At 40.8% G+C, this 15,036-nt stretch overlaps 1 protein-coding gene across 7 annotated transcripts in view; it reads right to left on the bottom strand.

Annotated features, from left to right (window-relative positions):
- Positions 1-15,036, bottom strand: part of DCAF6 (DDB1 and CUL4 associated factor 6) — a 600,095-nt gene that overhangs the window by 222,854 nt on the left and 362,205 nt on the right. For all 7 annotated transcript variants that reach the window (XM_069756622.1, XM_069756618.1, XM_069756619.1 and 4 more), the window contains one exon: positions 12,460-12,551. In XM_069756622.1, coding sequence (XP_069612723.1) covers positions 12,460-12,551 — 92 coding nt within the window. The remainder of the gene's footprint in view (positions 1-12,459; positions 12,552-15,036) is intronic.

Genomic DNA, 15,036 nt, shown 5'->3' with positions numbered 1-15,036 from the left:
TACTGTCTATATATATATATAGTACTGTATATATCAGTAGACACATATGTATATATATTAATATTTCATACAGCGCAAGATAGCTTTAAGGCCGGTAATTCAATTGCCGGCTTTTGCTATCTCCTTCATAAACCCGACATGATATGAGACATGGTTTACATACAAGTAAACCATCTCATATCCCCATTTTTTTTGCATATTCCACACTAATGTTAGTAGTGTGTATATGCAAAATTTGGCCGTTCTAGCTATTAAATTAAAGGGTTAAATGGTGAAAAAAATTGGCGTGGGCTCCCGCGCAATTTTCTCCGCCAGAGTAGTAAAGCCAGTGACTGAGGGCAGATATTAATAGCCTGGAGAGGGTCCACGGTAATTGCCCCCCCCCCGGCTAAAAACATCTGCCCCCAGCCACCCCAGAAAAGGCACATCTGGAAGATGCGCCTATTCTGGCACTTGGCCACTCTCTTCCCATTCCCGTGTACAGGCAGGAGCTCTGCTAATGCAGCGGTGCTCGTGGCTGCAAAACCCCGGGGAATGAAGGTAAAGTAGGTCAATGACCTATATTTACCTCCATTTGCGGTGAAGTGCCCTCTGCTGGTTGTCCCTCGAGCGTGGGAACTTTCCTAGAAAGCTCCCAGGCTCGAGTTCATATGAGGACAACCAGCGCCTCACCGCAAATGAAGGTAAATATAGGTCATTGACCTACTTTACCTTCATTCCCCGGGGTTTTGCAGCCACGAGCACCGCTGCATTAGCAGAGCTCCTGGCTGTAAAATATTTTAACCCCTTCAGATGGATTTACATCGTGGGACGTTACAGATCTTCGGAAGGTATGTATATTGTTGGTTTATTATTTTTTCTTTGTTACAGAGCGAGGGTCTTCAGATGGATTGAGCGTAGAATAAAATATTACAACAACCTTTGTTTTTATTTCATTAAAATACCTGTAAATAATGTGTTTGTGTTTTTTTAACCCTTTACTACTATTGGATTAATAATGGATAGGTGTCATAATTGACGCCTCTCCATTATTAATTTGGCTTACAATAGCAAGGTGACATTAACCCTTTATTACCCCATATCCCACCGCTACTCGGGAATGAGAAGAGAGTGGCCAAGTGCCAGAATAGGCGCATCTTCCAGGCTGGGGGCAGATGTTTTTAGCCGGGGGGGGGGGGGGGCAATAACCATGGACACTCTCCAGGCTATTTATATCTGCCCTCAGTCACTGGCTTTACTACTCTGGCTGAGAAAATTGCGCGGGAGCCCACACCAATTTTTTCCGCCATTTAACCCTTTAATTTAATAGCTAGAACGGCCAAATTTTGCACATACACACTACTAATATTAGTATTGTAAAATATGCAAAAAAATGGGCATATGAGATGGTTTACTGTATGTAAACCATGTCTTATATCATGTTGGGTTTAGGAAGAAGATAGCAAAAGCCGGCAATTGAATTACCGGCTTTAAAGCTATCTAGCGCTGTATGAAATAATAATATATATACATATATGTGTCTCACTGACATATATATATATATATATATATATGTACCTATTCTATGTGTATACATTTATTCTACCTATTCTACTGTAAGCTGTCAGTGTGATTTTACTGTACACCGCACTGAATTGCCGGCTTTTCTCTCTAACACCGCTGCCTATTTCTCGCAAGTCACACTGCTGGTCCGTGTGTAATCCGTATTTTTCTGGCTTCCATAGACTTTTATTGGCGATTTTTTGCGCAATACGGTGACAAACGCAGCATGCTGCGATTTTCTACGGCCGTAGAACGCCGTATAATACAGATCAGTAAAATACAACAGATAGGAGCAGGGGCATAGAGAATAATTGGGACGTTTGTTAGGCGTGTTTTACGGACCTATTTTATGCGCTCTTACGTCCGTAAAACTCGCTAGTGTGATGCCGGCCTCAAGTGTTCGGCAGCCTCAAGACACTGTGAAATTAATCACAATAAGGTATCTCTATGTGTAAAATAACAGGGATAGAAAGGGCTTTTAAACAGCTAGCGGAGGGTCGGGAGACCGTCAAAGAAAAGTAATGAACAGGGAATCTTGGTGGATTTACAACTTAACAACTAGAATCCCCATGGAAATGAACATTAGACAAGATCTGACATATCATTATATATATTATGACCACATATATCATACCATTGTTTTCTTTTTTCATTTTTTTAATTAGTGTCCGATGTTATATTTATTATTTTTTAAATCTTTGTTATAGGTTTTATACGTTTTCACTTGGTGTTATAGGGATATTATGTTGATTTGTTTTAATCTTTTACTCATATACTTAAATCCGGCTAATGGAATTGATGCCGTTTGAACAGGTGAAAAATAATTCTCAATAATTAGCTTTAATTAATTGGTAGTGTCATAACACCTGACCATGGCAGGATTTAGTATATTAGGCTTCTTTTCCACATACCGGGTTTTTTGCAGCCCATTATTGCAGGCCATATGACCGCAATTGTCACGGTCTGCCGCAATAACGGACCGCAAAAAACTTGCGGATAGCCATTTTGGAAATAGTATTGGAAAAAAAAAGGTGCTCCGCAAAATCGGAAGTCACGGTGCACCGCAAAAACAAGTTTCCGTTGTTTTTGCAGCCCCACTGATCTTCAATGGGGTCGTGTCGGTAAGCTATGAAAAAGATCGAGCAGGCTCGATCTTTTTTCACAGCCGTACATACTGCCCTCACATACGACGCACTGTGAAATTATTGCGGCCCATTTTTGCGGCCCCATAGAAATCTATTGAGGCTGAAAAAACGGGCTGCAAAACAACTTTCAAAGTATTGCTTCAATAAATAATGGATTTTAAAGGAACAAAGAGCTGAATTACCTCCTTTTTCGATTACTAACCTTGCTGTACTACAGACTCTCTGTGCTCTCGTTCCTGGACATCTAAGGGGTGACCTGACTTTTTTTCTTATTTCTCTACCCAAAACTTGTTGTGCAATTTCTTCTGAGTACGCCGATACCCCGTATGTGGGGGAAAGCCACTGTTTGGGCGCATGGCAAGGCTCAAAAGGGAGGGAGCGCCGTTTGACTTTTGAACGCAAAAATGGCTGGAATCAACGGCAGGCGCCATGTCGCGTTTGGAGACCCCCTGATGTAGCTAAACCGTGGAAACCCCCAATTCTAACTCCAACCCTAACACAGCCTTAGGCCCAACACACCTCTAACACTAATCCCAGCCACCACCCTAACCCCAACACCACCCTAACCCATCATAAAGAATATGATGGCACTATATAAGCAATGCAGAATAAATAAATAAACATATATGTGGGGATGTGTGTGTTGGGACATGAGAGTGACGGCTATATGTAAGGGGTATATGGGGTTGCAGGCTGTATATGTGGGTTACATGGGAGTGCAGGCTATTTGTAGCGGGGACATAGGGGTGTAGGCTGTATGTACGGGGGACATGGGGGTGCAGACTATGTAGGGGCTGCATGTTGTATGTGTGGGGGACAGGGGAGTAAAAGCTGTATGTCGGGGTTACACGGGGGTTGAAGCTGTATGTCCGTGGTAACTGGGGTGTGGATTTTATGTAGGGGGCACAGGCTGTATGTGTGCCACAAATGAGGGTAAGGTAAGCACCCCTTAGTGGAGCTGAAGATATAAGGATTTTTTTTTACTGTAGACAGACAGGGGGAGTGGTTTTTATTGAGGGCATAGTATGGATGGAGTACAGTGTATAGAGGGGCACGGTATGGAGAGGGGAATTGATGCGAGTGGCATTAAGGATGGGGATGGTTCGGAGACTATAGTACGCAAGTACTATGTGAAGGGCGTATTGTGTATCAGCCATAGTTGTTAAGGGAGAATGGTTTGACAATTATTGTTCATAAGGAAGGACAGTGTGGTGGCCATAGTTCATGGTGGGAGGGATGGGGAGGCATTATAATATATAAGGGGGGATGAGGCAACCTTTTATAGAAGAGAAGGTCATGTATCAAAAGGGACAGCGTGGGGGTCACTTTTTGGGGGCAGAGAGCACAGTGTGGAGCAATTATTTATTAAGGGCACACTGTACAGACAGATATTTTATTTTGGCGGCATTTTTTATTCAGTTCCGTTTATGATAAAATTGATAAGGCAGCTTTATTCTTCGGGTCAGTACGATTATCGATTACAGCGATACCACATTTTATAGAGTATTTAAGGCTTTTGGTGATTTTACAGAAAAACTTTTATTTATAGGAAAAAAATAATTATTTTTGCATTGCTTTAGTCAGAGCTATAACATTTTTAATTTTACCGTTGATGGAACTATATGGCAGCTTGTTTTCAGCTGTACCATGTTTGTTTATATTTGTCTTTTTGATCACATTTTATTGCACTTTTTCCAGCATTATGAAGATAGAGCATAGTTTGCCATGTTTTTTTAATGGCGTTCACTGAAGGGAATAACTAGCGTGACACTTTAATAAATTGGGTTTTTCCGGACGTGACGATACACTGTGTTTACATGCAGTGACAGTTCAAAGTCATGACATAGCAAGTCAAGATGTGGGAACTGACACTCGCTCATGACGTGCTGTGTCCGTCATTGAATGTGCAGGGTTAATAAACAAAAAGGACATGACAGGTTCCCTTTAGTACAAAATACCAGAGATTGTATTTCCGCTATCTCTAACATTATGTCCTCCATCTATCCGAAACAATCTCTCAAAAACTGAACTTCTCCTATATCCTCCCTCTACTGACCTACCTACCATATATCCCACAGTGCAATTGTCTTGCGTCGCTCAACCATAACTCTCAAGTAGAACGCTCCCTGTCTTGAGGTCATATTTGACACAGAACTTTCCTTTATTCTCTATATCCAATCTCTCTCTCATGTTAAATGCATCTAAAAAGATCTCCAGAATCAAATCTTTTCTCACCTTGGAAACTGCAAAAACTTACTGTCACCCTTATTCATTCTCGTCTGCAACTCTCTACTGATCAGTTTCTATGTGTTCTCCATTCAGCAACTGATCAAAGACTAAATCCTCGATAATCCGAACCTCTCACCTCTGTCTCCAAGACTTTTCTTGTGCTGCGCCAGTTTTCTGGAATCCACTCCTCCGGACGGTCTGATTAATACCTAGCCACCACATTTTTAAGAATGCTTTAAAAACATCTCTTTAGTCAGACATATCACCTCACTTTACTAATCTAACTCTTTTCTGTTCCCTCTTTCTAAATTTTCCTTCGAATCTGGCTATTCAACTGTCTCATCATGTTCAATGCACCCAGTAGAATTTGTTAACTGTACTTAAGACAGATACTGGTTGATAACCCGATCATGCAGCTGATTTGAAATGTCATAGATATTATACTGATGGATGAACCATAGATGACAAGCACTTTTTACCTAATATCCCCCCCTATTTCCATGTAGATTGTAAGCTTGTGAGCACAGCCCTGACTCCTACTGTAACTTTTAAACTATGCAATACTTTGTATTGTTTTAATTATTTGTCTCCTGCTTAATTGTAAAGCGCCACGGAATATGTTGTCACTATATAAAATTATTATTTTTCTTTAATCACCATTTGAAGTTTCCTACTAATTAGATTTTGGTGCCCAGTGCACTGGACTGTACATTGGGTCTTCTCTTCACTGTCCATGTATCAAGATTTTGTTGTCTTAAAACTCTAAGCAAGGGGATCTAATCTAATGCTAGGGGCTCCCTAGGCACCCCTGCACCCCATGTTACTTCTGATGCTGGGCCATGTACTTGTCACGCACAGTGTGGGAAGACTAAGTGCAACACAAGGGGAAGGAAGCTGTTGTGAATTCTGCTTTTGGGCTCCCTCCAGTGGTTGTAGGTGGGAATGCAGTTGTCTCTGAGTCGCAGTCCTGGCCAGGTGTATCTGCTGATTGCAGTTCTGACTGGGATATTTAGGTGTGCAGGATTCATTAGTCCTTGCCAGTTGTCAATGTTTCTTTTTAAGTGTTGGATCTCTTTCTGGCTTCTCCTGCTTAGCTGCCAATTCAGCAAAGATCAAAAACCACAAGAACAAAAGCAGTCAGAAAGTCCAGTTATATGCAAAATATCAAAAATCTTTATTAGAAATATAGGTGAACAGACAGCAGGGAATGGATTCCCCATGATAGCCTCAACACATATAGAAAGGGCACAGATAGGTGTGCAACAGAGTATCCGATGCAAGGTATAATATACCACCCATTAAGGACACATATAACAGTCAAGTGACATGAATCACAATGAAGCATAGATACTTGGATGGTACATACCCGTAGCTGGAAATAATGGTCACTGCGCACTCCCTATCGCGGAGTGGGGTGGGCGCGATAGGGAGTGCGCAGTGACCATTATTTCCAGCTACGGGTATGTACCATCCAAGTATCTATGCTTCATGGTGATTCATGTCACTTGACTGTTATATGTGTCCTTAATGGGTGGTATATTATACCTTGCATCGGATACTCTGTTGCACACCTATCTGTGCCCTTTCTATATGTGTTGAGGCTATCATGGGGAATCCATTCCCTGCTGTCTGTTCACCTATATTTCTAATAAAGATTTTTGATATTTTGCATATAACTGGACTTTCTGACTGCTTTTGTTCTTGTGGTTTTTGATGTTATTCTGAATTGCAGTCTGTCCACTATAAGTCCTATTTAGTGCCTGAGTTCTACGATTTATGATTATTTTTACTGATTATAGGCGCTGGTATGTTTTCTCTTTTTTATTATTGGCCAATTCAGCAAAGATAAGTGTCTGTTTCTTTTTCTGTGGCACACATGCAGTGTGCTTATTTTCTGTGCTATTCATTTGTTTTCTCTTGTCCAGCTTAGACTGTGTCAGTGTTTTCTCAGTCTTGTTGGATTCTCTGGAGTTGCAGATATACGCTCCACATCTTTAGTTAGATGGTGGAATTTTTGTATTTTCTGCTGTGGATATTTTTGGAAGGATTTTAATACTGACCGCTTAGTATCCTGTCCTATCCTTTCCTATTTTAGCTAGTGTGGCCTCTTTTGCTAAATCCTGTTTCCTGCCTGCGTGTGTCTTTTCCTCTACTACTCACAGTCATTATTTGTGGGGGGCTGCCTATTCTTTGGGGTTCTGCTCTGAGGCAAGGTAGAATTCCTATTTCCATCAATAGGGGTATTTAGTCCTCCGGCTGTGTCGAGGTGTCTAGGTTTTGTTAGGCACACCCCACGGCTACTTCTAGTTGCGGTGATAAGATCAGGGTTTGCGGTCAGTATAGTTACCACCTACTCCAGTGAAAGTTTTCATGCTGCTCCAAGGTCACCTGATCATAACAGGAAGCCCAAACACTGGGGAAAGAGGGAGTGGAGGCCCCTAGGCATATCTAATAGCACCCTTTCTTCCCTACCGTCCCTATATTGGTTCTACACCAATCGTCGAGCAGGAACCTAAGCCCTGTATATCCCAAGAGCTAGGCCTTGAATAGAGAATGGGAGATGAGCACTGGTCAGTCTCCACTGTACACTAAAGAGAAGAAGGGAGACAAACAAGGGGGAAGCAACTTAGCTTGAGCAGACTCAGAGACTTAACACCAAACATCATCCAACATCAACAGATAGAAAGTAAGCCAACTGCTGTAGCTCCAAGCCTTCACAAGGGAAAATGTGAATATCATCATCAACTCCCTGAAGCAGACTGAGAGCCTATAAACACCCAGGTCAAGGTATGTCAATTAGAGCCAAAGGGAGGTTGCCTCTGGGTTCAAAAGTCAGAAGGATTAAGAAGGTGCCTATGCTAAACGCAAAGACCTTCTGAAGCCAGATGCAGAGTGACTGTCTAACATCTGACACACCCGTGACAGAGTCTTGCTCTACTCCTGCATCAGCCCTCATCTGTCCCCTCCTCCAAGGGAAATGGGGAGGAATAGTGTATGTACAGTACTGTTAAAAAGTGTTTGCCCCTTCCTGATTTCCTATTCTATTGCATGTTTGTCACACTTAAATGGCTCAGACCACAAAACAAATGTAAATATTAAGGAAAAAACACAACAATTGAGCTTAACTTGAGTTGGTACACATGCAGAGGTTAAACACATGTTCACATTAGCCACAATGTGAACCTTGTAGGTTTAAATGTAAATATTAGACAAAGATAACACAAGTAAACACAAATGCAGTTTATAAATAAAGGATAATAAATTAAGGAAAAAAAAAATCCAAACCTACAGGGCACTGTGTGAAAAAGTGCTTGCCCCCTAACCCTAATAACTAAGTTGGGCCACCCTTAGCAGTGACAACTGCAATCAAGAATTTGCCATAACTGGCAATGACTCTATTACAAGGCTTACAAAAACAACAATTCTGAAGCAACTCTGGCCCACTCATCTTTGCAGAATTGTTTTAATTCAGCCTCATTGGAGGGTTTCCGAGTATGACCTGCCTTTTTAAGGTCATGGCACAGCATCTCAATCGGATTAAGGTCAGGACTTTGACTAGGCCACTCCAAAGTCTTAATTTTATTTTTCTTAAGCCATTCAGAGATGTACTTGCGGATGTGTTTTGTATCATTGTCCTGCTGCATAACCCAAGTGCGCTTCAGCTTGAGGTCACAAACAGATGGCAGGACATTCTCCTTCAGGATTTTTTTGACAGACAGCAGAATTCATGGTTCCATAACAGAGCAAGTCTTATAGGTCCTGAAGCAGCAAAAGAGCCCCAGACCATCACACTATCCAAACTATATTTTACTGTTGTAATAATGTTCCTTGTCTGAAATGCTGTTTTACTTCTACGCCAGATGTTAGCCTTTATGTTCTTATTGCTCAGCAGTGGTTTTCATCATGGAACTCTGCCATGCAGGACATTTTTTCCCAGTCTCTTTCTAATAATGGAGTCATGAACATGTACCCGTTACAAGTGTATCGAGTGGGTTCAAGAGAGCTTCATATAGGTCAAATGCCAGGCTGTAACACACAGCTGGCAATCACACACAACGTCATTTAAATAATGAGATTACAGGTGTTTGCTCACTGGCGCTTATTGGCCTACGATCGGTGGGGAACCGATGGGTTACCATGGCACCCTGGATCCTGCTTACGGCCTGTATCGCCGCCATCTTTGTACTCTTTTGAAGCTCATCTATGGGCTGAGCTTAAAAGCAGACCACAATTTAGACTATATACTGCAATAAAGTGGGATTGCAGTATATCCCCTTAGTAATGGGGCCAAACTTTTGAAATCTGACCAGTGTCCCTTTTATGTAGTAATAACTCTGGAATGCTTCAACAGATCCGAATGATTTTGAGATTGTATTTTTCGTGACATGTTGTACTTTTTGTGAATGGTAAATTGATGTCTATATGTTTTGTGTTTATTTATAAAAAATATCATAAATTTGACAGAAATGTAAAAAAATTGTGTAATTTTCAAACTTTGAATGATTATGCCTTTAATCCAGATAGTCATACCACACAAAAACATTCATAAATAACATTTCACACATGTCGGTTTTACATCAGCACCATATGTAAAATGTTATTTTATTTTGTTAGCCTTTTAGGAGCTTTAAAATTGTAGCAGTAATTTTTCATTTTTTCAAGGAAATTTACAAAACTTATTTTTTTTTTTAAGGACCTAGTCAGGTTTGAAGTGTCTTTTGAGGTCCTAGATATTGGAAAACCTCCGAAAGGGATACCATTTTAGGGTATGTGCACACATTGCAGATTTCCTGCAGATCTGCATCTTTTTTTTCCGAGCAGAAATGCTGCAAATCCACAAGTGATTTACAGTACAATGTAAATTAATGGCAAAAAAAATGCTGTGCTAATTGTGCGGAAAAATCTGCACCGAAAACGCAGCAGATTCAAAAAAGGACCATGTCAATTCTTTTTGCAGATCTGCTGTGTTTCTGCACCAATTCCATAATAGAAATCTGCAGGGGTAAAAAAGGAAGAAATCCGCACAAAAATCTGCAGCGTGTGCATATACCAAAAAAAGGCGCAGATTCTGACCTGCATTTTCTGCCAGAATCTGCACAGAATATTCCACAGTCAAATCTGCAACGTGTGCATATAGCCTAAAAACAGCACCCCCTGACATACTGAAAACTGCTGTCAGGCAGTTTGCTAACCTTTCAGGTGATGTTAAGGAATGAATGCAAAGTGGCATGACAGGAATGAAAAAATGTATTTACTTAAATGTCGTTGACTTCTGAGCAGGCCACTGTAGCCGGCAGACTCTAATAATAACAATAATAATAATAATAATAATAATAATCATCTATATATATAATTGTCTAAGGGGTACTTCCATCTGTCTGTCCTCAACTCCCGTAACGGAAATCCCACGTCGCGGATTGGTCTCGGCAGCTGCCTGTCATGGCTGCCGCGACCAATCAGAGACGGGCACAGTCCAAATAGTCCCTCCCCTACTCCCCTGCACTCACTGCCCGGCGCCCGCTCCATAATCCCCTCCAGTCACCGCTCACACAGGGTTAATGGCAGCGGTAACGGGCCGCGGTATGACTACCTCTTGAAGCGCATCAAGAAAATGCCAAGAGTGTGCAAAGCAGTCATCAAAGCAAAAGGTGGCTACTTTGAAGAAGCTAAAATATAAGACATAATTTCAGTTGTTTCACACTTTTTTGTTAAGTATATAATTCCACATGTGTTAATTCATACTTTTGATGCCTTCGGTGTGAATGTACAATTTTCATAGTCATAAAAATACAGAAAAATCTTTAAATGAGAAGGTGTGTCCAAACTTTTGGTCTGTTCTGTATACACAAGTGTGATAAGGCCGTAACTGTAGTGACCTGATGAGTCATGTTGCAAAGTCACTTAAAGTACAATCAATTCTATAAAAGACAAAACCTGAATAACAATGGTGGAATTGCATTTTTCCACCATTTCAATTCACTTGGATTTTTTTTGCAATTTTTTCAGTAAGTTATAAGGTAAAATGAATGATATAATTCAAAACTACAACTCATCCTGCAAAAATTAGCCCTGATACGGCTATTTTTCACGGTAATGAAAAAGTTATTATCTTGTAACAATGAGAGGAAAATCAAAAGCTAAAAATGAAAAATTGTCCGGTCACAAATGGCTTAACCCCTTTCTGACCTCAGACGGGATAGTACGTCTGAGGTCAGCTCCCCTGCTTTGATGTGGGCTCCGGCGGTGAGCCCGCATCAAAGCCGGGACATGTCAGCTGTTTTGAACATTTGACATGTGCCCACAAAAGCGGCGGGTGGAATAGCGATTCATCCGCTGCTATTAACTAGTTAAATGCCGCTGTCAATCGCTGATAGCGGCATTTAACTAGCGCTCCAGGCCATCGGGCCGGAAATGAGCGAATCGCTGACCCTTGTTACGTGATCTGGGGGTTAGCGATGCCTTGGCATGACAACCAAAGGTCTTCTTGAGACCTGTATGGTTGTTGATGCTGGATTGCTGTGGTTGGCGCTCATAGTAATGCAGCAATTCTACTACATATGAGCGATTTACACATCACTCCTATGTAGCAGAGGCGATCGAGTTGTGCCAGTTTCTAGCCTCCCATGGAGGCTATTGAAGCATGGCAAAAGTAAAAAAAAAATGTTTTAAAAAATATGAAAAAAGTAAAAAAAAATGTAAAAGTCTAAATCACCCCCTTTCGCTCCATTCAAATTAAAATAAAAAAAAAATCAAATATACACATTTGGTATCGCCGCGTTCAGAATCGCCCGATCTATCAATAAAAAAAAAAAGGATTAACCTGATCGCTAAACAGCGCAGTGAGAAAAAGATTTGAAACGCCAGAATTACGTTTGTTTGGTCACCGCGACATTGCAATATAATGCAATAACGGGGGATCAAAAGAAGAACGTATCTGCAACAAAATGGTATCACTAAAATTGTCAGCTCGGCCCGCAAAAAATAAGCCCTCACCCAACCCGAGATCACATAAAAATGGAGACGCTACGGGTATCGGAAAATTGCGCAATTTAAAATTTTTTATTTTTTTTATTTTTTGAAGCATCGTTTGGAATTTTTTTTACCACTTAGATAAAAAAGAGCCTAGACATGTTTGGTGTCTATGAACTAGTAATGACCTGGAGAATCATAATGGCAGTTCAGTTTTAGCATTTAGTGAACCTAGTAAAAAAGTCAAACAAAAAACCAGTGTGGGATAGAATTTTTTTTGCAATTTCACGCACTTGGAATTTTTTTCCTGTTTTCTTGTAGGAGACATGGCAAAACCAATGATGTCGTTCAAAAATACAACTTGTCCCTCAAAAAATAAGCCCTCACATGGCCATATTGATGGAAAAATAAAAAAGTTATGGGTCTGGGAAGGAGGGGAGTGAAAAACAAAAACCTGAAAATACCCTGGGTCATGAAGGTGTTAATAAAATGTAAACAGTTCTATCCCACTCAAACTCATCATTCATAAAACTGTTTAATATGAAAACATTGAATAGATTTTCGAGTATTGTACCTTCCATTACATTTGACGGAGCAGGTTCAAGTGCTGAAGGATGATTTTTGGGTCCGACTTTCACAGCTACTGAACTTGAGGCAGTGTTACTCCTAGAAGAAATACAAAACTTTAAGACTGAAGGAATGTCAATAGCGGCTTCAAATCTATATCGCGCATTACGTACATACAGTAAACAAATATAAAATAAAGTGATTAATATTGACATTTATACTTAAAGTTGTTGAGAAAACACCAGAATTTTACTGTCAACTGAAAGGAAACGGTCAGGAAAGTGTAGGTATGATAAGGAAATTTATAACAACCATTCTACTGTGAGAGAAAGATCAAGACATCATAGTTCTAGTGCTTAGTCTTGCTTTTGACCATGTTTGACTATTGATGGTATAAAAAATTATTATGATGACAGCTTGTGATAGGAGGTATTGACCACATATTCAATTACCACAGCTCATAAACAGGGCTGGGGGCATCAGCGCACAAAGCTTGGGCATCTACTATCAGTGTCATTTTTCAATGCCATTAGCCAAATTAGGCAAGAGGTGAATAGCCACACACTATATTTCTACTCCCCACTTCCATCCTTCAGCAGATTTTCTTTACACCAGTCAAAGCTCTCCACTGGTGGCATCCTAACATCAACACAGGCCTACAATTTTCAATTTTATGTCTAAAAATGAACCATAAGGCGCTGCTTAGTTGCTTCAGGTGAATAAGCAGCAAATATATGGACGAAATCACTCCCAATCGTCCCAGAAGTGGTTAATCAAAGAAAACTATATGTGATATTTGCGCTAAGTTCACCTATATGAAGCCATAAATAGTTAAAATACTAGGAAATGTCATAAACAAGGTTCCCCATACAGGACTGTGATTAACAAGATGTGTTTACCTTAATATCAAAGAAAAGGAAATCTGTGTCCAGTGCTGACATGTGGAAAGGTCCTTCACTCATGTGCTGAAAGGTTGGTATCTGAAGCCTTCTCTGAATTTCTGTTCCGGAAATATCCAATATGTTGCAGAGCAAATAGTTGTAAAGGAGACGCTGTCCCGGCCGGTGACTAGCGTGCTCCCCCAGAGCTTGGTAACTGCCGTGCACAGGCAGTGGCGGCCGCTAGTATAGAGCTGAAGCCGACAAGGTGCAGGACCTTGTGTGACATCACAGTCACGTGATGTGTACACGTGACCAGCTGCAAAGCTGCGGAGCTGCGGAGCTACGAATAGCACACAGGACCAAATAATCCTACGCGTTTCAGAGTCACTGACTCCTTCATCAGGAGTCATTCCCTGATGAAGGAGTCAGTGACTCTGAAACGCGTAGGATTATTTGGTCCTGTGTGCTATTCGTAGCTCCGTAGCTCCGCAGCTGGTCACGTGTACACATCACGTGACTGTGACGTCACACAAGGTCCTGCACCTTGTCGGCTTCAGCTCTATACTAGTGGCCGCCACTGCCTGTGCACGGCAGTTACCAAGCTCTGGGGGAGCACGCTAGTCACCGGCCGGGACAGCGTCTCCTCTACTACTATTTGCTCTGCAACATATTGGATATTTCCGGAACAGAAATTCAGAGAAGGCTTCAGATACCAACCTTTCAGCACATGAGTGAAGGACCTTTCCACATGTCAGCACTGGACACAGATTTCCTTTTCTTTGATATTAAGGTAAAACACATCTTGTTAATCACAGTCCTGTATGGGGAACCTTGTTTATGACATTTCCTAGTATTTTAACTATTTATGGCTTCATATAGGTGAACTTAGCGCAAATATCACATATAGTTTTCTTTAATTTTCAATTTTAACCCCTTAAGGCCCGAGCCAATATTTTTCTTAATGACCAAGACAAAGTTCACAATTCTGACCACTGTCATTTTATGAGGTTATAGCTCTGGAGCGCTTTAACGGATCCCACTGATTCGGAGTTTGTTTTTTCGTTACATACTGTACTTCAGGATAGCGGGAAAATCTATTCAATAGGACTTATGTTTATTGGTGAAAAAAACAGAAATTTCATGAAACTTCACAATTTTCAAACTTTTAATTCTAATGCCCTTAAATCAGAGAGTCATGTCACACAAATTAGTTAAGAAATAACATTACCCACATGTCTACTTTACATCAGCACAATTTTGGAACCAATTTTTTTTTATTGTTAGGACGTTATAGGGATTAAAAGTTGACCAGTGATTTCTCATTTTTCCAACTAAAATTACAAAACTATTTTTTTTAGGGACCGCATCACATTTAAAGTGTCTTTGAGGGGTCTATATGATAGAAGATACCTAAAAGTGACACCATTCTAAAAACTGCACCCCTCAAGGTGCTCAAAACCACTTTCAAGAAGTTTATTAACCCTTTAGGCTATGTGCACACTTTGCAGATTCCACTGCGGATTTTTCCGCAGTGGAACTCCAAAATCCGCAGTGAAAACCCGTTGCGGTTTTTACTGCGGATTTATCGCGGTTTTTACTGCGGTTTCTTCTGCGGATTTTCATCTGCAGTTTCCTATTGGAGCAGGTGAAAATCCGCAGAAAAGAAGTGACATGCTGCGAAATGTAAACCGCAGCGTTTCCGT

Source organism: Ranitomeya imitator, chromosome 3, assembly GCF_032444005.1.
Source record: "Ranitomeya imitator isolate aRanImi1 chromosome 3, aRanImi1.pri, whole genome shotgun sequence".
NCBI classification, from domain to species: domain Eukaryota; kingdom Metazoa; phylum Chordata; class Amphibia; order Anura; family Dendrobatidae; genus Ranitomeya; species Ranitomeya imitator.
Note: the sequence above shows the minus strand (reverse complement) of the source record. Positions and strands in the feature narration are given on the sequence as shown.